General features: G+C 39.1%; 1 protein-coding gene across 10 annotated transcripts in view; it reads right to left on the bottom strand.

Moving 5' to 3' along the window:
- The window catches only part of ARID1B (AT-rich interaction domain 1B), a 327,313-nt gene that overhangs the window by 279,723 nt on the left and 22,011 nt on the right, over nt 1–25,579 (bottom strand). For all 10 annotated transcript variants that reach the window (XM_065057320.1, XM_065057323.1, XM_065057318.1 and 7 more), the window contains exon 2: nt 14,414–14,605. In XM_065057320.1, the coding sequence (XP_064913392.1) occupies nt 14,414–14,605 (192 nt within the window). The remainder of the gene's footprint in view (nt 1–14,413; nt 14,606–25,579) is intronic.

Below are 25,579 nucleotides of genomic sequence, written 5' to 3' on the forward strand. Positions count from 1 at the left end.
GGTATGAGTAATATATTTTAATCTGTGCTGCATTCATAGTTTATTTATTTTTTTTTTTTAAGAAAGGTTTAGTCTCACTAATTGGTAACTATTCTTTTTTGTCTTGTTATTAGTTCTAGCTTTCACAGAACACTTGGCAAGTCTTTTTGCTAACCAGAAAAACATATTTAAATGTCCACACACACTTATTTAAGCAATTATGTACTTAAACAAATATTTATTCGGTTCTTAAATTTAACATGCTTAGTACATTAGAAAAATGGCAAACAGACATTTCTTTGTTACCAGATCATTTTTTAAATTCACAATTAGTGCTCATTTATACTTGAAGGAATTTGACTCCTTTTAAAATGGGTCTTTGTTAGTTAAGAAAACCACTTGAAAATAAACTTGACTCACATTCAAAATATCCTTATTAAACAAAACAAGAAATAGCTTCAAGAAGTGAAGCTTCTAGTTTTAAAATTCTGACAGATGCTGGAGACAGAAACAGCAGGAGAGAATTAAGTTTCCCCTCAATTATTTATTTAGTAAAAAACCTTTAAGCCATTTCCAAGTACCATCTATAGAAAAAAAAAATTCCTCCCAACCCATTTAGCTTATGACCGTTCCCATATTTGTGTTGCTGTCTCTCTGACAGTAATAGACACGTCTGTATGTGTACACAATATATCTACCAATCTCTATACTACCATGGTCACAGATTTTATGTTGTTGCTTATTTGAGCTCAATTATTTCTGCACATAAAACAGTTAAATCAAGCCATGGTCCTTAGAACTAAAACCCACTAATTTATTTCTCTGAGTGGTTCTTCTTCATCTGCCTTTGAATTCCTCAGTGTCAGATACAATGCTTTTCCCAACAAATTGTCACCTACCCTCACACAGTTTTTAACGGAAATTCATAAGGATTTAAATCCTGCCAGCAAAGGCATTCAGTCCCTGTTCCTCTCACTTTCCCCATTGCAAGTAATATTCTTAAAGGACTGGTCATCCTGATTCTAATTTATTTCAGTGGTATCTAGCAGGTACTAGCTAGTACCCTCATCTCCTGCCTTCTCTGCCAGGACAGTAACTCAGAAGCATTTAATATCATTTGCTTTTGAGTACTCAGTGATTCAGAAATACATAATATCGCTCTTGATATAGAGTACCACTTTCCCTCCCCTTCTACCCATTCAATTCTCTCTAAATAGGTTATAACCGTTTATTTTAACATTCCAATCCTGTGAAGCTTCCCACTAGATTTCAAGTAATACCAAGTAGATGAAATTTATAATCGTAAATGAGAAATTTCAGCTCCTCTTGTTTATTACCCTGGCTGCCAGCATCAGCGTACAGGCAATTAAATAAGGGTGTTTTTTTTTCTTCCCTCCTGTCATGTCAGAATACCTTGATCACTTTTGCTCACAAAAGCAAGGTTTAGATGGCAACGTGTGCTTGTATGTTCCTGTAATCTTATCCGCCCTGCCCCGGCTCAGAGCTCTTGCACCCGCCCAAGCCAAAGTGCCCCCCAGCACATCGCTTCTCTGGCTACTGGAGGGAGCCCAGCCAAAGCACACGCTCCCTTCCCTTCACAGAAGATAAACAGCTTCTCCAAACCCCAACAGCTTCTACACCAAATTATTCACTCCATCAGCGGGTCACTTCCAGAATCTTTGTTTCTGTCCTCCTTATCAGGAAGAAAAGCTTTTCAAGCACATCATCTGGATAAAGCAGCTTTTAAAAGCCTCCTGGCAACTAGTGTCAAACCCTACCTTACTAAGGTGAATTCTCCCACCCAAGCTGACTGACAGGACAGCCAAATGTTGCTGGGGGGCATGGGAAGAGGGGGGCGCCAGGTTTCTAAATCAAAAAAGCGGGTTTTCTTCTATCTCTTGGGAAGTTGTTAGACTTCGGAATAACCAACATAATCTTCCAGAAGTCTCAGTAGCCTCATGAGTGTGAGCCATATTTTCCTTTCTTTAGGCCAGAAAATGCCTGGCTAGATGTATTTTCTGGCCAGTGGAGCAATTAAAGCACCACAACTCCAAAATCCTCCAATCCTTAGCATGGATTGAGTCCACTTATTTCTTCTACCTTGAAATTTCTGAGATACTCTGCCATTTTGTTCTATACCAGAAAAAAAGAAGCCACTGCTCCAATATGTAGCATGGTTTCAGCAAGTATCACATTCTAAATTAGTGGTACTGTAGGGTATCCAAAGGTATGACAAGCAGTCAAGTCCAAGTGAAGACATTAAACCACAGTGACCAGTCACACACTGTCACCGGCTTCACTCAGGAGAGAGATTATAATCTCTTCTTTAAGATCTGCATTTGCACGCTTATTTTCACATGGTAACTCTTTTCTAAATACTTATCAAAATGTATCTCCATCCAAACGACTGCTGCATCAAGACATACTTTTTGTAATACGGGTCCAGATTTTTCCACAGCCCTACTGTCACTATGTTGACCTCGACTGTCTCCCAAATAGAAGGGAGATTTTTGAGACAGATCAGCTCACAACCGCTACAGTTTTCCACTAAGTAACTCCAGGGAGGGACAGGTCTCTGCAGGAAGGAGCAGGAAGCCTCCTGAGCCTCCCGTTGGAAATGACAGCTGTAAGGGCAAAAGTGACATGCGTAGCACAACCTGAGGCCAACTTCACTTTTTTAAAAAAAAAAAAAAGAAAAAAAAATAATAATCATAATAATAATGTAAACCAACAGGAGAGCTAACGGCTAGTGGTGGTGTTCCCGAACAGCAATACAGTTTCCTCCCCTAGAAGGGAAAGCAAACAGAAGACTGACCAAGCATCCCTAACACCTCTATCCAGCACAATGTTTCAGGCTTCCTTTAGTCATTTATTTTTCCATGAGCAAATATAGGGTAACTAACAATATTAATGTAGCAATAAGGGCAAACATGTACACCTCTGCCCAAGCTGACAAAAATATTTGCAAAGTTCATTTCAGCTGCAGCTAAACAGAGAAAGTTGCCCCAAGACAGGGAAAGCTTAAGGAAAAAAGACAAGAAAAATCCCTCAAGGCAACTGCACACAAATATACTGTTGTATGTTGCTTGCTCCAATAAGCACTTACACTGACTTCAACCACAGGAAAAATTATGGGACAAGAGTGAATTCACATCCTTTCAAGGGGCCCTATCACCCAATTCATTCTACTTTTTTCAGCACAATTGGGATTTTCACAGCGTATCACATTCCAGTGTCTGCATATCTCAATTTCCAAAACAAGATGTTAACAGCATAGATAAAGAACTCCAGCAAATGCATGAAAACAACCCTACACTTTTTTCAACCACGGTTCAAATATCTGCTACAATCTCTTGCCAAGTTGTATGAAAATAATAACAAAAAGGCATCTCTTCAAGGAAGATATTAAGTCTTAGTATTCTTATTGCATGCTTTAGGTGAGCCATTCACAATATTTGTTTTCAATTGTAATTTGACATACTCCACACCACGTGCATTACTAGATGAACAGTACTACTGAAAGCAACACAGGGAGAGCAAATATTGCATTCCAAAAACAATGACAGCATAGCAATAAAAACATGCAGATTTATGTTAGATTCACTGTAAAAATATCTCCAGGCTAATCACAAACTGCTATAGCATCCTCAATATTTCCCACTGCTATTGCCTTCCTTTAACAGGGGAGAAAAAAAGAAAATAAAAAGCCATGATTCAAAATGGAATTCAGTAATTATTTACAGCCCAGTATGTAATCGGCAAAAAGACTGGCAAAGTTCTTAGCACATCAGCTCAGTAAGCAAGGCATTCCTACCCCGCGGTAGGCGGCCCCATGTCAAGTAGCTATGTGCTAGAACTTGTCCTGTGCTACCTGTTCAAAGGGAACTGTGCAAGAATATTTCAAGCTCTGACAGATACCACTTTGTGCAAAAACATCCACAGGAGTATTACTAAAAAAGACAGCACTGATGTTTTCAACAACTCCTGAGTCAAGAAAGGTGCTCTCCTGCATTTTTATTGACATACAGAAAGTGGATGATGATTCCTTGTACAATCAGCACTAGCACTGCTGATGCTGATTCTCTGCTATAGTAGTTCCCTGCTCCTTCTCACGTCTTTTAACAAACTCTAGTATTTAATACTCTGCACGTCCCTTTTTCTGAGATGCTACTAAAAATGGCAAACAACCTGGTAAAACTTTGCATCTCTGAGACTGTAAAAAAATGTCCAACAAAAACACAACTCCATTTTTAAAAGCTATCATTTGCAGCATTTTATTACTACAGGATTAACAAGTGCCAAAGTGTGTTTTCCTTTCTCTCAGCAAGTATTTATAAAAATCTAGAAGACAGTTAAATGTATTATGTGGAAGTATTCAGGTCACCATCACTCCTGCCTATGTCTGGAAGGGAATACATAAGATCAGGTCCACATATAAAAATGCTTTTCAAGTAAAAATGTATTTTCTCCACTAAGAGGAACACTACATGCAGCATGCATCTTTCCATATTCTTATAACCAACAGCCTTACAACCAGGTTTCAGAAAAATAACTAATTTTATCCTCTGAGCTTAAAACCATTTTTTTTTCCTTAAAAAAAAAACAGCTTTACATAAAGCAGAAATTTCAGAATTCCTGCAAGCGAGTCTGAAACAACTCCAGCAAAAACACAAAAACTCACACGTACACAGGGTTCTGATATTTAGTCAGGTTTTTGTTCTTCTGTACAGTATCTTAACACATGCCAAGAACAGGAACATATTTTTAGATAGTTATATATATATGAAAGACAAAAATGGGATGACAAAACACAAGAGAGAAAGAAGAAAGAAGAGCCTACACCAAACACACCCGAAGTATATCTGTTCTTTGCCTGGATATTCTTCTATTACTTTTTGTGGTTATGCTCCTCTTGTAACCCGTGTTATAGGCCTAAAGCAATATTAGAAAACATTATTTTTCTTGTAATGTATAAAATAAAAAAGAAAAAGGCAAGTACCCACACAGTCTTGGCATTTACTAAATCTACTCTTCACCATTTGCTGCAAGACTGCAAATTTACTCAGGTCATAAAACTTAATCTTCTGTTTGAGAAGGATACATGGGGTTTCTCACAGCATCACCTCAGAGGACTGAAAACCCACCCGCCTTCTCTCCGATATCAGGTAAGCTTTTTTTCCTTGGTGAATGCAAGGTCTAAAGTATCATTTCCTGCAGAACTTAAGGTCCATTTTGGAAATAATAGTTTCCTCTCTAGGACAACTTTCCAAACGTAAAAGGGCCGTAAATCTATTAAGTACACAGTTCCCAAATCTGCAGGGGGATATCTTGGCCTCTGATTTTCTTCAGTTTTGCCAACCAGCAATAAAATAAAAACCAATGAAAAACACAAAACCAGTCAATTTGCATCTGTCCTTTTAAATACTCTCCAGCAGGGTGGGAGAGCCAAAACACATACCAGTTTTCACGGCTGCAAGCTGGGGAAGCCGGGAGGGAAGGCAGAGGCGAGCGGGGCTCCTCAGCAGGGGCCGGGGAGCCCCAAGCCGAGGTCCCGCGGCGCAGCCCGGCCTGCTCCCACCCCGCACAGCCGCCCTCTGTGCTCGGCACGGACTCCCAGGTACTTGTTTTTACTGAGCACCACTTACACAGCCTGAAACAGTCCAGGGAGAGAGACAATTCTGCGAAAAGAACAAGGCGGCTTTGCTAACCTGTCCTGTAAAACATGTATTCGCCAACGTGGCCTGTAAAACACAGGTATGTACGTAGATTCAAGATAAGCCAAAGCATTACTAAGAAACAATGTTCAGAAAAGGAGGAAAAGAATGTAGTGCAGAACGAAATAAAACAGACACTGACTTTCTCTTTGCTCCTCTTCCCCACGCCCAAAAGACACTATAAGATTCAGAGATCAAATACTTACCAGCAAGGATGCAAGCGTTTAACACATTTGTTCTATTTTAGGCAAAGCAATGAATAAGAGGCACCAGTATCAGCAAAGCACCCAAAATAGGGTCACCCAAGGTAGCAGAAGAATAAAAGCCTACAAAAATTAAATGAGCTGTAGCTTTAAGTTATTCCTTGAGTTCTGAAATCTTTCTTTCCTCGGTCTTGAAAAACAACAAAACACCAAAAGCTTAAAGTATTTACATTAGGATCTTTATAAGCCCTTAGTTACTATAGTTATAAGGAGCAATCAAATACATAAACAGAGTTTTAGAAAAAAAGACCTACAGAAAATGTTAATAAACTTTTTTTTTTTTTAATTTTATAACTCATTTACTCCCACTAAAGTCTTAATGTTTTAGGTGATAAAACATGCAAAACTGAAGCAGGTCGCTGAGCAAGCTTTGATTACACTGTATGAGACCCACGTCATTTAAGACTGACTACATTAAAAAGGTGTGGAAAATGCTTTTGAATTTTTTGCAGTATTTGCTATCCTGCTGTTAATCTAATTTTTCCTTAAGTTTTGCTGAAACTTAATGTAACATAAAACTTAATTGTTTTTTGGTAAAAAAAAAAAACAAACCAAACCAAAACAAACAAACACAAACAAAACAAGCTAGCTGCTGGTAGCAACAGGAATCTAAGCCTGATCTAGTGAAATATCAGGTACTTTTTGAAAGGCCTATTGTTCCAAGAAACAAGCTACCTGACTCTGTCCCAGGGTCACCGAAGTGAAGGGTACTGACCTGTCTCATTCTGAAATTCTCTACAATTCACTTAGAGGGCTGATTCTGCCTATGGTGCTATCAACCGAAGACAAGTCACCCAACCCCAACCACGTGGCCCGCAAGTGAAACGGCAGCGCCACTAAAGTCACAGCAAATTTCCCACTAAACTTCAGGCAGGTTTCGCCTTATCTTCAGCCCTATTTTCAACTGTGGGAAACACAGTGTCTATTTTTAAAAAAGCAAACTCTAAAGCCTCCCTTTGCTTCCTCTGAGCAAGTTCAAGTTTATAGACAATTGATAGTATCTTCTGAGAAATTTCCACCAAGATTTGAAAAAAAAAACCAAAACACTGCGTTGCCCCCTGGGGCCATTACAGAAAGTATGATTACAGAAATCTTAACGTATGCACACATGGTGGTCTGGATGTCATTTCAGTAGTCTGGTGTGCCAGTTATTCTTTGATGAATATTATTAACAGAAAACTACTATAACTATAATATTAGGAGTAACAGATAATTATTCCTTACCTACCCTTTAAAACCCTCCTGGCACAGTCATTACATGGCAGCTGTTGAACAGAGTAACACAGCAGCCTTTTCTTAAATAAAGATGTTTATTTTACTTCAAACATAAATAAACTCATGCCTCCAGTTGCCATTTAAAATGAGCTGTTCATAAATGATTTTGTGTCTTCCTAGTAAAGCAGCAAACGGCCCTCTGTTCTCTTCTTCTGATCACCAAAATCTATTTCCTACCTAACTCCCCTGTAGACTGACAGCTAATACTTCAGCAAACCAAGTTTTCAACAACAAAATAACCGCTGCTTCCTTAACAGCAACCTTTTTCAGAACACCAACACACACAGATTGCATATTTTCCTCTCTCATGCCCCCACTTCCAAGCAGAATAACAAATATGATTACAGCTATTAAATCTATTAAATATTCCAACTGAAGTACAATCATTTAGCAGTAATGAAAATATATTTTATTTGGCATAGTAGGTTGATGATTCTTACATATTTTCTATACAAACGTAGACTGCCATTTACTCCAGGATGGAGGCAAAAATTAGCATTTACTGAGCATCAGTACATAGTAATTGAACATATAAAGATGTTGGCCCTGTCTCATTTCCAAGCTCTCTCTCACCAGCTGAAGGATCAGCTCTTTTTCCTTTTCAACCTACATTTTTTCCACACAGTTTAAAAGAAATGATAGAAGCTACTCAAATGTTTCTATTTACCATAATAATGTAATTCTGCTACTTTAGGGATTTTCTTTGGTAAACATTCTCAGATGACCAGCATTAAGATGAAGAGCTAAGCTACCATAAAGACCCCAAACTTATGTCAAATTTGATTCTGTGATTATCTGTAATCTGTGCTCACCTCCCTCTATAGAGTGAATTACGCTCAATAGAAGGGATAATTCTAAAGGAGACAATACAACATAAAGCCTTATCCTGCCATGAACTAAAGTAGCAGCTTTTTTTTCAATTTAGTCAATGAGGCTTAGTATACCCAAAAGAAAGAACCACGCTAAACATTTTCCTACAGTCTGCACAAGCACATTATTTAGCATTTTCCTAAATCTGAAATTTAAAAATCCCATTTCTTTACATAACAAAGAGCAGCAACTTTTCTTCGCATTTATTAACACTTGACCATCAAAAGATTCATTCTTAAAGGTGACCTTACAAGGAAGACAAATAGCTGTACCTTCTCATCCCTTTTTCTGATTCATTAAAGGAAGGATTCAAAACTTTACACTCTCCAGGAAGCATTTCTTCTACTTATTGACAGAGGTGTTTTGATGGAAGTTTATAGCAGTTCAACAGGATGGCAGATATATTATTCAAATAAAATTTTACTGAGGAATTATTTTCACTCAAAGTATTTTAAAGTTTTTAATTGAGGAGGAATTTGGGAAAAGATTCTGTCCTTAAGAGTTTCAACCATTCTGCTTTCCAGGAATTACTAAGAAGGTCTATCATCCACTAGTGAGAGCTCTAACTAAATGCCCAGGGGGGAAAGGCAGAACAAAATAAACAAAAGAAACAAACACCCAAAATAAAACACAAACACCCTGCAAAAAAATTCCCTTCCACCTCACCCAAACAAAAAACTGGAAAAACATACTGTTGATGCACACACTGATCAAAGCTTCACACTCCCTTTTTGTGTGTGTGCATGAAATGCATCTATCCATCTTTAAGAAAAAGCAACATATCTCAATGTTTTGTCTTTTGCTGGCTTTTCTTGAGATTGGATCACACTGATTTATTCTGTTCTTGCAAAATAAATAGGCTAAGAAATTAAAACTTGCTTATTTTCTGTGTCTGCTCCCTTAACCAACACTAACATCAACTGCACTAAAAGCTGCTTAGAAGCACAAAAAATCACAGTCTACACCATACTCTCTAGCTGGTGATGGCAATCACACACAGAAGACAAATGTTACCACTTGACTAGTATTCACTGTATGGATATGCTACATTTTAAGTTAACAGTTCAGAGCAAAACACTACAGAAAGCCTCAATTTCTTACTGTAACGCAATCTTCTAGAATAAAGATTATTTCAGAAACTAACACACAACCAGCCACCTAGTAGTACACATATTTGTGTTTACTAGCTTTAAAACTCTACCTGCCAAGCCAACAGTCAATTGATTTCTTTGGCGTAAATTTGACATTTCCATTCTAGGACATTACCCAACACAGGCACTGTAAAGACTTTCCTAAATGAGGTAATCACATTGGTGCTGCTATAGTGCTGGTTGACTTGCAATTTCCATTACAATAAATCCTTGCTGCACATTCCCAGAGGTTTTACAACTTCTCTGACCCTTTGAAAAAACACTGTCACATAAGAAAAAAAAAAAAAAGCAGCATATTTTTCTTAATTCTGAAAACAATCTGTATTTTTAAAGAGGAAAAAAAAGAAAAAAAAAGTTTATCTGAATATTTACAGTTTCACTCTTGAAACTATGAGGATACTGACAATGTTCATTCTTTAATTCTGCAAATCAAGACTATAAAAACTGTTAAAGGGACAAAAGATTAGCACCCTCTCGTCTTAAGAGTATTTCTGTAGCAAAAAAGGGAGAAAGAATAGACTGAGGCTCCAGCCTCGTAACTGAGTTACTGCAAGCAGGCTCAAAGCACTAAGACAACTGCATGACCAGTACTGAAATAAAAAAGTACGGAAATACTCCAATTTAAACAGCTATTATGAATGGCTATTGTATATATTCACACAACTGTCCTTCATAAAGAATTTACTATGCATTATAGCAACACGATCCTATTGACACAATAAGCTGGTGTTCCAGTCCATCAAGTACACAAGAAATTGTAATGCATCCTAAAAAAAAAAAAATCAATTAGGCAATGATCATCTGATTAAACAGGCACATCACACCATTCAATTCTTCCAAACATGTTCATAAATCCAAACCTTCAGACTTTGCTGAAAATTTCTGAAACCTACATGTGAGTATTTCAAGGAGCTAATTTTTAAGCTTAATGAAATTCAACACAAAATGAAGAATTACATAACATTCACATGAAAAGCAACACCATCAGACAGAGGCAGAAAAAACCAAACAACACTTATTTTCATAGGTATACCAAGGTATTTCTAGTTTTAGGAAAAATCTTTTTACAAAGTAGCAGAAGGCTTTCCTACAGTACTAACGCACAGAAACACTTTGACAAGGCACTGGAACCAAAGCCAGAAGCTATGATGATCATAGCTTGCTTGAGGTCCAAAAGGAGTAGGGGGAGAAAAGTGAGAAGGAAATTATTGCCCTTATAATCAGATCTTATTACTCATCTTATAGTGAAACGTATTGCAAAATCAAGCCTGAAGTCTGCAGGTGCTAAGTACTCCTGCGTATTGGGCTTTTCAATTTTGACATTACTTCTCTTTTAACTCCAAGAAATATCTAAGAGATAAGAAACTGAAAGTTAAACCTGAAAGTACGTTCTTCTGCTTTCTCTTTTTTACATGTACACTGCAATCTCCCTGAGGTCTTGGGTGAGGAGCACTAATAATCCTAAAATTACATTCATCCCATGCAAAGCAGGAGAGAGAGTACATGACATGATGAGGTGGCAGTATTAATATTCACATGCAAGACCAGCATTTTAAAACCTTGGGATGCAAACACCAGCCTTGCTACAACCTGTGTTTCAAATCATGTTGAAAACTGACAACATAGGCACAGGTCAACCTGGCCCCAGTTCTCCCTTGGCTCCTTGCCCTCCCCTCCCACTGAAAGAGGACAGGAAAGAGACAAAACCCCAACAGTTTCCTAACATGAAAATCTCTTTGCTAGTAATTCATTCACCATACCTATTTATGCCTACTGACAAAAGAGACATAAACTGTCAAGTCTGCAATCCTATAAATTAAGTATATGACTCTTTTAGCAGCGCCGTTCTTTCTTATACTTCCCCTTTTATACAGGTACACAATCAATTTGATTTTTGATCTCCTAACCCATTAAGACAATTTTGCACAAATCAGTCCAAATGCTTTATATACTTATTTGACTCACACTGACTTAACCGGACATGCCCTTAAAATCTAGCAAAATGCTGCGGCATTCTTCAAATTGCTTAGCATTTTGTCACAACAAGCTATCACCCATCTCCACTTGATAAATTTGGATCTCTGTTGTCAAGCACTGGAGAAGAAAAAGCAAACCTCAGATTACCATTAGCTTCATCACAGTTTTACCTCTCTTTCCCACATGCCTATGTATATATCTCAACCCCTTTATCTCTGGTTATATTAGTGAGTAATGCAAAAAGACTGACTGCATTTCAAATTTTGCTCCTTATATAAGGCTTAGTGTTTTGTTCTGGGGCTTGTCATCGTAACTCATGAGAGACGAGTTCCAAGCTCAAATGCTTAGATCTGGTTTCTCTCTTCACAGCACCCTTTGCAGCCACGTCACAGCACATACCCCGTACCTTCTGTACTCTCTTCAACATCCTGCCATTTCCACATGGAATGTTAAGAAAATTCGGGGTTTTATTTGCACCCTCCTGTTCGGTATCAAGCACGCCTAGACCGAAGAGCAGTTGTAAGAGGATGTCTGCAGTGTTACATAGATGCCACTTCTTCAACGGGTTAGCAGGCTGAGCTTGACACCCATGCTGCAGATACGTAGAATGACTGCACCTGATAACATTTCATCTTTTTCATCCTCTTTAATCTTTCACTGCTTATGCCAGAGGCCTCCCTTCCTGCGAGCTCTCTCCTCCACCTCTGGGCTGCAGGCTGGAACGTGACACAGACCAGCTAACTACATCTAGGCAATTTTTCTACCATTTCCGTTAATTTTAGCTGCATTTTTAGGGCGTTGTTTTTCATCTTCATTTCTTCATTTGCAGCATCCTGCAGCAGAGCCTGCAAGTTAAAATATGTCAAGTCCCATAGTTCTAACCTCAAGCCACAACACTCGCTGACAAAGAGCCAGACTTAACATTTCAAGGTCTTCTTCAAAATTCCAAAGTCCTCACAGTCTAACAAAACGCCGACACCCTCAGCTATCTTTGGGCAACAACAGACTAACTTAAAATAAGAACAACCTTTCCAACTGCTGTTTCCCACCCTTCCTGCAGTGTGGCGCTTCCACCCTCATAATGCATCTACCCAGTGTTCCCTCTGCACAAGACTTAAATCTGAGCACTGTATGTGTTTAAGGCCCAGCATTTTTAACTGATCAAGTATTTGCAAGTGCCTTGTGCTTTTGATAAATTAAATGTGACACTGTAAAGGACTCCAATTTTCAGAAAGTGCTGAGATTCATCTTCTAAAATTTCTGGCAATATTACTTATTTTATATATATTATATCTAGAAGTAGGTACATGCTACACAGCCAATTTTAACAAGCATAGCTAGGCTCTCCTTATTTAATATTCATGTCACAGGAGTAAAAATCCAGCCAGGAATCAAACTGTGGCATCCTGTGCCAAAGACAACTTACCACTCAGCTGGTAAGTTGGCAATTCAATTTACAAACCTGCATTCCTGCATTTTAATCCTTTGTAGAAAGGTGGTAATATACGAGCAATATGAAAAGAACTGGATTCAGATCATTAGAGGTTCACAAACCAAACACACGAAGCTTTGGAGGCTGTCCAAAACAAAATCATGCCTAGGTGGTGATGTCCGTTCAATAAAAATTCAATGTCATAATTATCCTCTCACTTTTTCCCCAAAGAGCATTAGTGCTCAGAACTGTGCTGCTGCTCAGCCAATTATATTAATGCTGTGAGAAGACGGATAGGGCCGGCAGCCAATCGCTGTGCCAGGTCACTGCCTGCTGACGGGTAATTTACAATTATCAAGCAATTAGCAAATGAAGTGAAAATTCAACACTCATCTCCACATAACGCAGAATAACTCATTTTAAAATTAAAAATATGTTTTAATAACTTCATTTGGCTACAGCCACACAGGAAAATAAAGCCGCCTTTTTTCAATTTCTCCTCCTTTTACAGCTGACAAAACATTTGCTGTTTGGATCTAGCAACCAAGTACATTGACACTTCTACACAAAACAATCTCTTCCTTACAAGTAAGTATCTATTTAACAACAGAAAATAATAAAAATGAAGACTATTGATAATGGTACTATTCATCCAACTACTATCTTTGAAACTGTTATTTAATTAACTGCCTGATTAATGTCCTGTCCTGGTAGATTGGTGATAACAAGAATTAGCCAGGCACCTATCTGCCAGGGAGTCCAACATTTTCTCCTCTTCTCTATATTTAACAATAAATAACAAAAAAGCTAACGTGCAACCAGTCAGTTGTACAAAACAAATGTTCCTTCCCATTAATGATAAAGTTTTGCTCTGTTGTGCTCACAAGAAAGTACAGAGCTCCCATCTGCCTACACTCACATTACTAATTTTTTAAAAAATTAGTAAAACGTAACTTCTTGATAACTTTGGTTTATCCTCCCCTCTAGAAAACTACTGTACTACTTAATATGTGGTACAAACATTGGGACTGATCTTTCAAAGGGTCGGAAAAAGGCAGAAGAAGTCACCATTGACAGTAAAATCCAAGTAGATAAAAGGAAAGTCTTACATCTCTATGTAAAAAAAAACCCTGACTTTAAAAGAGCTGGTAAAGGAAAAAAAAGTAAAATAAAAAAAGCAAAGCTGCAGGCTCCTACCAAAATGAGGAGAAGAAGAAAGGGGAAAAAAAAAAGTAAAAAAACCCCACCAGAACAAGCAAAAACAACCCAAACAAAACAAAAAATTCACACTTCTACAAAAAAACAGCTGACGTAAATATGTAACACTTTTGTATGCACTGGACAACACTAATCTTGCTACACTTATGTCAGCTCTAGGTTTTCATCTTACATTTAAGTGTATCTAAGCCTGAAAGAAAAAGAATTAAAAAAAAATAAATATATATACACATACAAGGCTAAACGGTGTCAAATGGAAAAAGAAGAAAATTGATGGCGATTGACATACTCCTCTCTCCAAAAAGATGCCAGCAACAAAGCAAACTTTTTTCTGACTGTATGGGGTTTCAGAAAACATTACGCCGCCAACACAATATATTTACTTTCAAAACAGTCCTTCACCCTCCTCCTGCAATTGGCAACACTTCTTTCTGAATTTTTCTCTCCCGCACCCTTGGTAGGACACATCAGGGTCAGGAGGGAGGGGAAGGGGAGGTGGGAAACCCGAGGGGCGCGGAGCGAACCTGCACCGACCTGTTGCTGCGGATACTGCATCCCGGCCATGGCGGGGGTCCGGCCCTGCATGCCCAGCGGGTAGCGCTGGGGGCCGGGGTGGCCGTAGGGCTGCCCAGGGTAGGGGCTGCTGGGCTGGGCCTGCGAGTGAGGGTTGTTGCCCAGGCCATACAGCTGGGGCCTCTTCATCACCATGGGATCCATCGGACTGCCCTGGGGTGAAACACAAACACAGAAATGCATACGTTAAATACGGAAAGGAAAAGGTCAGAATAGTCACGCTCACCGCCGGCAAAACGTACGTGTCTTTTCTCAATGCTTTATACATCAAATACTGACTTGACATACAAACTAAGTACCATACTCTGGTTCTCACATTAATTAGACGAGTTTTTGAATGGTGAGTTCGGTACTCCCATTGCATTTTAAAAAAAAAATTGTACTCGGTGTTCTCTTACCTACAGAAGATGCAGAAAAACTGCCCAATAAATTTCAGCTTAAGAAATAATCAAGTATATTGTTGTAAACTGATTAGCCACACTGACTTTGATGTTTAAACATAAAACCATGTCTATCAAGAGTAGTGGACAAGCCATTTAACTTTGAGAAAACCTCTGAAAAAAGGGTAAGTGGAAAGAAAATAAAGTTTCCAAGAACACACTGTATTTCGACATTTTCATATCACTATCACGTGCATTAATAAATTTCCAGATCAAAAGGCAAGCCATAACCCACATTTTACATGAAAGTTTATGTGCCTCCTTAACAGACCTTAGAAAATCCAAACTGCAATCACCCATGGAGGGGGAGGGGAGAGAAGTTTTATTTTTAGACTTTTTGGCAGCACTTACCAAGCACCGTAACAGTTTCAAGACAGGTGTCAACCATTGTGTGGTATTACTCTCATGTTTTATTACTGAGGACTAACTGAACCAGAAAAAATATCATATTTTGTCAAGCGCAGCACTGCATTGTTAATATGCCATCCATTTTTTAATTCCTGAGTGCCAGTTATATTCACAAAAGAAAGAGGAGGGGGAAAAAAGCTTTTAAAAAGCCTATCACAATCTCATTTTCATGAGAGAGACATATCCCCCCCGCCTCCTCCTCCCAGGGAAAAAGACATATTCATTCACCCTCCCGCCAGGAGCAGGATTCCTTCCCGCAGCACATTCTGTACGTGTCTTCCTACAGTGTACTGCTGACCAGTTTCATTTTAAAGCCTGCTATGTAACACTGCTTCTGCAAGTCCTTTTGGCAATTATATTCTGATGTAATAGTTATTACAATAAGAAATTAAATTCCCCCCCTCCCATCCCTGTTCCTTCTCATTATTGCTGTTGGTACTACTAATACACTATGGCTTTTTTTCCCTTATACATACAAAGTATGTACTCTCCAAAGAAGTCACTGTTTAACAAACCATTGTGTGTTGTTCTTGCTCCTTCCTGCAAGTAAAAAACTCAAACCTTCTCATTTTTATCACTGGCTCCCCATCCTTACCAATACTGATTTGACAGGAATGTCAGCTAACACAAATGTTCTGAATGTGGACACATGACACCCAATGAGATACAGATGATAACCCTCTACTCCTCCTCCCACAACACCTCCATTCACTTCAAAAGAGGACTGCCGTTTTCTGACACCGTAACAAATTGCACATTCACTTCTAATTTGAGGTTAGTATTAGTCAGCAATTTTCCCTCTATTATTTGGCTTCTTCGTGCCCAGATCACAAGTTTCTATTTTTCACCACTAAATGTCCCTGTGTAATTTACTATTTATATTTCACACATTCAAAATCAATGGTTCCCCAAACCCTTCAGGCCATCTGACCCATAACACCACCTTTTTTTTTTCTTTTTTTTTTTAGGCTGTTATGCACTCTCAACACACTTTTAACTAAGAACAACATAAACACGAAGGCTCAGCAAATGGACTACAGATTCCTACTTATGGGGTCCCAGCAGAATAAATACCGTCCTCAGACCAAAATAAATATCGTCCTCGGACCAAGATACTTTATCTAGATTTATTTCCGTGTTTTAATGTTCATTTTGTGCATCACCTGTCATATTGATCTTCTCAAATATAAATCCTTGTTCAAAGCAAGTCTTGAGCCTCCTTTGTGAGATTCACATGAAGCCAAATGGCACTGTTCAGTGCCACCATTTTCTGTTTCAGGGTGTTATTTCCAGGTCTCAACTCCAACAGCAACACTGACTCAAATTTAATTTTAATTAGTCTTGAGCATAATACTTTCTGTTCGGCATCCAATACATAAATGTAGCTGTAAACAATGCAGATAGCTACGCAGCTAAAACAGTCTGACACTTGCCACTATTAAGACTACTTTCAGCTGCATATAAACTTTGCCAAACTTCAAGTATTTAGGCTGAAATTTTCCAGGCCATATGTATGCCTGAGGCTGAAATTCTCTGGAAAATTCAGCAGAAACAGTTCAGCTATGTCTTAGAATGAGGTCACAGAAAAATACATCGTTTATGTTCTTACATGAAACACTTAAAAATACCTCTTGAGTACCATGCTTTGAGGCAGAGAATTTTAATTTGCCAGGGTGACACTACGTGTTCAGGAACGGCAAGGCGTGCACCCCTGTCGAGAGAGAGCACCTGAACATCACCAGACCATGAGGAGCATGGGAGGAAGAAAGGGAAACACACACATGGCTTCAGAGGATTTACAAGGTAGATGGAGGTGGCCTCAAATTTGCTGGACAAAGAAAGAAGGACAATGGGTTAAAAAAAGCAACAGAGACAGAAGGGAGGCAGGAAGAGTTGAAGGGAAGGAGAAGAAACAAGGTCAGGAGGTGACATGGACACAGGCTGAAGACTAGTGAGCTCCAAGTGCTGGAGAGGGGTTTTATTGTGTGTTAGGAGAGTAAGCTTCACTGTCAGTTCATCCTTCCTTCCCTTCTTCTCACCAGCCTGTTGTCTCTTTGCTTCCCCTTGCCCTCTCGAGGACTGAGGCTCCTCTTTCCCTCAGGTGACATCCCTCCACTTCAGAAAGGTGGAGGGATAAAGAGCCTGAGATATTGCTGTAATCCCAGTCTGTAGGTGACACACACAACCCTGAAACCAAGGGGGCTGTGGTCATGGGGTATGAGGAGCGAGGGACGTGGGCATACTCAGAATTCACTGTGGCCACTGCAATTGAGGCATCAGGATCAAACACTGGAGATACTGAATATGGGAAGACGAGACTGTGAGAATGGTGAATATGCCCGGGTGAATTACTGGGACAACCCCAAGAGACCTACCCCAGGCTGCCCATACTGCCTGTTCCCCACTCCCTCCGAGGTCTCGGGGAAAGAACAAACAGGACAGAAGAGCACTCTGATCATCTTTAGGGATGGAGAAGACAGATCCAATGAAGAAGCACATCTCATCCCATGCACTGGCAGGTCCTTATGGCAGGTGGCAACTCACCACAGCCATCCCTGACCCCCTTCAGATCAGATCCTGATCATCTGCACAGCACAGCTGAATGTTATGACACCTAAGAGGGACCCAGTGTCTGTCATCACATTTCTGCAAGACAAAACAAAGCCTAACAGCGAGCTCTTCCCCAGGTTTAAGAGACGTTACTACCACAGCAGTTAGAGCTCTCGGAATTAAGTTTGCCCTTGCAGCGTTAAACACGTCTCCTTCAGAGATATAACTGTATCAGTCTTTAAATACGGTCACGCTTTTGTCCCCTGCTGCAGGGACCTATGGGCAGCAGCGCAGTGAAGGGGCTGTTGGGTGCTACAGGACGCAACGCATCGCTTGTCTCGTGGCCAGTGGGTGAAGCAGAAGATGTTCTCACTGTTGAGACAGCTGTAGGCTGCTCAGGCAGAACTGGCGTCCACCCTGCATCTGCCACGGTGTTTCACTACAACAAAAAATTTTCAAAATTTACCAACTCAATGCATTCCTCGTTTCTTGATTTGAAATAACAGGATTTAAATTGCAGAAAATGCTACATATCTACAGCTGCAACCACTTTTTAATTTGATGAGGTGTGCTTTGAAGGTGTTTTCAGAAGCTGTATGTTCCAGAAAATTTAACCTATGGCCATCATAAACAGGCCACTTAAACTTCTCACAGCTATGCCTTAGTTTCCCAACTATAAAAATTGAGAGAAAAATAATCTCTGCACCGGAAATGTGATTTTAGAATTTAATATGACCATGATCAATACTGTAGAAAACTCTGTAACAAAAGAACAAATTTTGTCTTCAGAACGGCATACGGTGAGAAAGACCTGGAGCCATACACTTAACAGAAAGAAAAAACAGCTGCTCATCCAGTACGATGTCTTACATACAGTGGAGGTAAAAATGTAATTATAACCTTTCCCAACTTAAACACATGCACAGTTTTCAGCTTCAGTATTCTTTTAAACTTAAAGTTTCATTTCTATAGACTTTCTTTCATCCACATTTCCTGAAGTTATTTAGGAGGAGTTCGTGGTTGAAAAATACGTATTATAATCTTATCTGAAGGTTCCCTTAACATTTATTAAGTTCAAATATTTTCTTTAACATTGGCTCCAACAGTTTTCAAACACAAGTTTTGGTGACAGGATGATCACAAGTATCAACCTTGTCACGTTGTAGGGACCAACAACCAACCCCTCCACACCTGCTCCCTAACACTTACTGAAAATGACAGCATTGCTGTAACTGCATCACATGCTAAAACCCAGTGGGCATGCGTGACCATGAATGGATGATGGCACCTTCCATGCCTTTACTTAATTCTTTACATGCTGTACTATAAAGTTTTAATTACTTTTTAAATTTTGTTCTAGTTTCATTGCAGTTATCAATCTCCATTTATTTCCTTCACCTCCCTTTACAGAAGAGTCCAATTTTTTTCTAGTGCTATTTTACTCCCAAAATACACATTAAGTTTTCATCAATTTAGCTAATGTTTGCTTATGGTATTTTTACTGCATATTTTTACTCCACATTCTGCCAGGCAAGCCTGAATGGATTCAGCCTTTTACTTCTGATTCTGCACCTCCTCTTTGACTTGCTGCATTTAACTTAAACTTTGCATAGACCTGCAGTTCCTCAAAATACCTCAGTCTTATTCTTTGCTTCAGTCCACAGTACTATTATAATTTATAACCCCTTTATTACAGTGCCTATCTTGTGTCAGTATCAGATTCATTTGCACATGTACTATCAGGCTTTGTAAGAACAGAGCATTTTGTAAGAGTCCTTGCCTGTTATGTACCTTGTGAATGCATTAAAACACCCAACAGAAGGTTTGCTAATGATTGCAACAGGGCCAAGGTTTCATTCCCAGTCTTCAAATCGACAGTTCAACCATTAAAAAAGAAAAAAAAGCCTACGCTGCCTACAAATAGTAACTGACAACCTTTTTCTGTTACCTGCTCCTCTTTGCAATGTTTTGTGTAGAAGAAGGCATAAACTCAGCATCCCTGCCACAAGCAGAAGAGGAAAAATTAATATTCTACATCCACTTGTAAACTCAGTATCACCACCACTTTTGCTCTCTTCCTAGCCAAAACAATCAAATCATCTCACCCTGAAGTACCTGGAGATTCAATTTTACCTCTTCTAAAGCGAGAGGAAAACCACACTACCGTTTTATCTTTTAACCAGCAGTTTGCTGGGTATCTCGTGTCCAGTAAGATCTGAGGCAGGGTGAACACCAGAATAACTTAAGCAGCAGTCTGACCAATATATATCAGCTCTTCCTTTTGAGACATCACTGCTGCTACGCACACATTATATATGCGTTATAAAAGTTATCAATGTATGCTTCACATCTAACAACCAAAATCTTTATTTGAAAGACATTTATCAATACGAACAACACTGGTAACAGTCCCAAAATGCAACTTAACTCTTTAAAGATACTACTAAGAACAAAGGTCACAGTGGGATTCAGATGTGACGCCAGAGCTCTTATACAAGGCAGACAGAGGAATTCACTACAAGACAAGAGCATTCACATGATATAACTACTCAAGTGAAAGTGTCCTTTTTCATTTGTTTAAACAAACAAACAAACAAAACTGAAAGCAGCATTGGTTTGGCTGACAACAGCAAATGCTACAGTTTACAGGGACTATAAGCCACAGCACATCCCAACAACTAAAGCTACATCATTTGCGCCTACAAGAAAACAACACGAACTCAACACTCTCAAGTAGGCTTGCCCTCAAACTCCTAGAGCTACTGAATACAATAACTCTTTGTTTATTCGTTGATCTGCAGCCAAAGCTTCTGTCTCCGTATTAAAAAAAAGCGTGTCTTTATTAATACCAAAGCCTTGAAACTTCATAATAAAGAGAGCTGACAATCAGCTACCGACATTCCAAGAAAGATGGGCATGGAGCTCTCAGCTCTAGGTCAGGCACCAAGTTACAAATTTATCACTAGAGATAATCACAAGTATTCACCGTAATACAATGACACAGCTGGCATAAGGACGCAACTGGGGAAAAGATAATCCATTCCTATATAATGTCATCATTTGTATGAACATGTACAAGGACTCCTCAGCCAACGTTTTTACAAAACAAAAGCGTGAGTATCAAAACACAACTTTCATTACCTGTGTTTTAAGTATCCTTTCAAGAAAGATGTGAACAACTACTAAAAAAGTATTAATGTACAGCATTAAAACTTGCATTAATATTAAAATCTGAGAGTGACTAGCAAACACACTGTCTGTGCTTTATTAAAACTTTTAAAGGTCCTTTGCAAAAACCAAGAGCCAAGTTCAACGTATGCCTATGATGAGGGAAAATCCAGTGAATGAAGAAGCATATACTAGCAGAGATTTAACAATAATATCAATTTTCCTTGTCTTAAAGGCTCTACATACTGTCTGATTTCAGCTGCAGAGACACATTGTAAAGATAATTTCCCACTCAAATCAGAAAATACATAATTAAAAAGGAGAAGAGGAGAAAGTCAAAGCTATACCCAACCAAAAAATCAACTATGTCTCCACTAGAACATTTACAAATAATTCTACAAAAAACTGTCTCTGGGTGTGGGGGATAAGGACATTTATATGCCTGTTTTCCGGTTTTCTTCTGGGTCCTCTTTAACACAACCTGCAAACTGGAAAGTCAGTGATTCAGCCACTCTCTACTTATTATTTTGTAGACAGATAAACCTAAATGCCTACTGAAAGAACAAACCACAATAAACACAGCAAAGAAAATAAACCTGTTTTTAACAAGCTACACAACTGGCTTCTTCGTGTTGCCACTAGGAGTGCATGCAAAGGTTGAGACGACATCAAAAAGGAATCATACCCATTTATCACACCTCATGGCCAAAATAATCCTCTGACAAGTTGGATCTCAGAACTGTTGCCCTTCAAACTGCCTTTGGCACTGCCAACTACTGATACATAGGTAATACCCTGATTGCTCTGAAATCCATTGAAGGTGTGTTATCTGTCCCCATCACACTCAAACCCTTAGACTTCTTCTGTAACCCACTGTCCTAATTCCCAGCTTCTCCCAGGGGAACTCAGGAATTATCTCTCTGTCTTCATTTTTGTTTCCTCCAACTTGGACGCTCTGTACAGAGGAGACACCTTCCCTTAGGCATGCAGACACTCTAGTCTCTCAGCAAAAGTGTTCCCTGGCAAGTTAGTGGTAATTTCCAGTGCAGCAGAATTCAGGGGTTCTTACAGACATCTTCTAGCAAACCTATCTGCAACCGCACACAATACAGCATCAATTCCAGCTGCTCTTCCTACATGCTGCCAGATCATGACTGAGCTTAAATTAAAGCTGTCAGCGTAGGGTGGTTTTGCACCAATACAACATCTTTGGCAGTGCAGCATGTGAGACAGGGCACAGTTCTAATTCTGCCATTTCTGCTACTGAAATAGTAACCCACAGCAGGCGAACAAGGCAGATAGCGAGGAAAAAACAGCATCTTTAAGCTGTCATGCTAGGTTCACCAGAGGATGTCTCACAGCCCTAAGGCCGCCTCAGTAGCCAACGCTATGGCTCAACAAGGAAGAGAAAAATCCATTCATAAACCCAGAAAACTGTAAGTTAAAAAAAGAAAAGCCCCACCCAGAATACCAGTGACTTCTATTTTGTCTGGCAATGAGGTTCTCAGCTTCCCAGACAAGTACACATCTTCACTCACTGTGCACGGCTGCCATCTGGAACTTGAAATAAATTCCCTTACCCACTTTGTACAGCTCCTACACAAACACAGGGTTAGATGGACAGAAATGGATGTTCTAAAAATAGTGTCTGTCATGCAAGAAGCAGAGAGCAGCCTGGAATGGAAGGAGAGGAGAGCTGCAGGAAGGCTCCCTGCAGAGAATACTGGAGTAAGAGGGGGAAACACAGAAAGTCCCAAAAACCAGTAAGTGACAGAAAGAGGGGGAGAGGGGATAAATGAAAGAAACCCCACATCTACTTGGAATTTTAAACACTTTAAAGAAAAATCTTCCTAAACCTAATGAATATTCAAGCAGATTTGAATACACTTTCTCAGTTACTTGATTTTATTAGCAAAAGTAAAATTAAAGGTTAGATGTATTTAATTGCTGGAGAGAGCATTAGCTGAGAAAGTGATGTGATGGACACTGGGGAGGACAGTGTACCCACAAAAAGGTATAACCCATCACAACTAGGTCACAGGCCAGAAGTACATACAGTTAGCTGCAGATTTTTTCCACTCAAAGCATTATATATAGTTCTATATTAACACACACACAAAAAGGTATGCTGGTCATATAGCCTCAGCATTTATGGCAAATTATTAATCAAGTCCCACCTGAAACAATTTGTTAAATTGATTTTAATCACTGGGCCTCTCATGTGAAGCTTTGTATAATCAGCATTTCATTTACAAAATTAATTGCCTGATTGATTCTCAAGAGGCAGTAGCTGTCATTACACTGCTGTCATAACTTTTGAGTAGGGGTGTCACAACACTGAATTCTGACAGTATGAAGAGCACAGCTATTTAAAAATTGAGGGCGGGGAGGTAGGGGGGAAACAAATACAGTGATTTCACAGAATTGCTCTTTAGCCCGATAGAATGTTAAACCATTTCCCAGCCGTTTCAGCCAGCCTCCCCGTTTTCCATTCATTGAATAATGCGGTACTCAGCTATTCAGTCTCTTTTCTTAGAGGCAGGTCCATTTAATTCAATTTTATCATAGTTGCGGTTGCATAAAATGAGTTGTTTGTTGAATATACAAAAGATTTAATCACAGGCCACTCTTAAGGTTATTTATAGAGCAGAGTATGACTTTCAAACATGTAGAACTTTTTTTTTCCACGTCCACAACCTTCTGGAAAGTTATTTTCAACTAGATTTTTTTTTTTTTTTTAAACAGAGCAAAGTAAACCATAACTTTACGAAACTTATCCAGGAGCTCCTTTAGGAAGCTTTTTTCCTTCCCCCAGTATTTTAAGCTACGTATAAGCCTCAAAGTCCCCGACAGAGCTGGAAGCAAAGCTCCTATACTTGCTGTGGCTACTTCTACAGCCCATTGCTACTACATTCTTGGAAGAGCTGAGTGCTGGGGAGAGGCGGCACAGGCCAGCGGTTAAGGCAGAGTCATAAGACAGGGCTTCTATTCCTGGCTCAGCAGCTGACCTGCTTTGCAAACACGAGCACAACACTTCACCTTTCTGCGACTGGATTTTCACTTGCACAATAACAAGTATTATATGCACTCTTAACAAGCAACAAGACGTGAAGACTTTGGGGAGACCGATGTTAGTTTTTACCAACAAGAAACAGGACTAAGAGTGGCAAATGGGTAGGCTAAGAGATCAAAAACAAACAAACAAACAAAAAACAACAAACAAAAAACCCACCTCTTGAAGGTTTTCAAAAAGACAAACTGCATCACAGGCTGTAACAAGACATTTTAAATTTTCAGAAATCTACCTTCGAAAGAAAAAAGGTGTCTAGAAACATATTAAAAATAAACAAACAAAACAAAACAAAAAAATCCCACAAGCCACACTTCATTTTCTGCTAGATCACTTGGAACAGTATTAATGCCTTTGAGAAACTGACCTATTTCTAAGGTAAGTGCAAAAATAAGCCCCAGAACATCTCAAGTTCAACCTTATGCACTAGATGTCATCAAGTACTCCTCAGCGAAACATATTTAAAATTTCTAGGCCATGCTCTGAGATTACACTATTACAAAAAAAAAAGGAAATGACAACTTTTCAAAACCTGAATTATACCTACTGCTGGCACTCATAATGGACCTCACCAGAATGCAATTCCAGAACAAATCAGAGTCCAGACAGCACTGGAATCTGGCAGATACTCTAGAAAACACAGCCCTTTGTCCCTTTCCACCCCCTCAGATCTTAGTCTCATCCCTGACTGCTGTCAAATATTTTCCTCCACTCCATTCTGCAAAGTGCCCCGCCACTCTCTTCCAGTCAAAGCATAAGTTGCTTTGGTATGAAGACTCCTGACACAGTTTTCTTCTCTCTTTTTGCAGGTCACCAAGTTCATGTTGAATAAAATCAGAGGTCTAAAGAAACCAAAAAACCACTTACAAAATAGACAGGATACTGGGATAAAGAGGCATAAAAGGGTAACAGAATGGAAAACTCCACCAGACAAACAAAAGAGGTTAATTGTTTTCTTTTTTCATAGCCATAACATGAGACTGCAACAAAGAGAAGTTCAGAAAGTTCTGGACATGCTGAGAAATGGTTGCCAAAGAGTTTTGAGAGATATATACCTCTGCCACACCAAGAAGCAAAGAGGCTCAGAAAAAAGAAGAAAAAATCAGTCACCCTACTAACACCAAGTGATAGCAGACCAGGACGTTAAAAAGAAGTGTAAAGCACTGCCTTTCTGTATTTGTTGCTTTCTAGCCTCATAGCAGGTAGCTTACCCATTAGTCTAGCATTTTCTCTTTTCTGCTCAAACTTTCTATTATCATTATTATTATGCAATATATGGTCTTAATTAAATACAAAAACAGAGGAAAGCCCCTAGCTAGAGCCAATACATGCAAAATTCCTAAAGGATATATATACGATCAGGATCATTGGAATGCAAAGTCAGTTCTATAACAGAAGCCCTATCACTTCTTCAACTGCCAAGAAACTGCTTCTCTTGTAACATATTTTCTGCGTTAAAACTGTTCCCTGTATGAGATGAAAAAAACTTGG

Source organism: Columba livia, chromosome 3, assembly GCF_036013475.1.
Source record: "Columba livia isolate bColLiv1 breed racing homer chromosome 3, bColLiv1.pat.W.v2, whole genome shotgun sequence".
NCBI lineage: Eukaryota > Metazoa > Chordata > Aves > Columbiformes > Columbidae > Columba > Columba livia.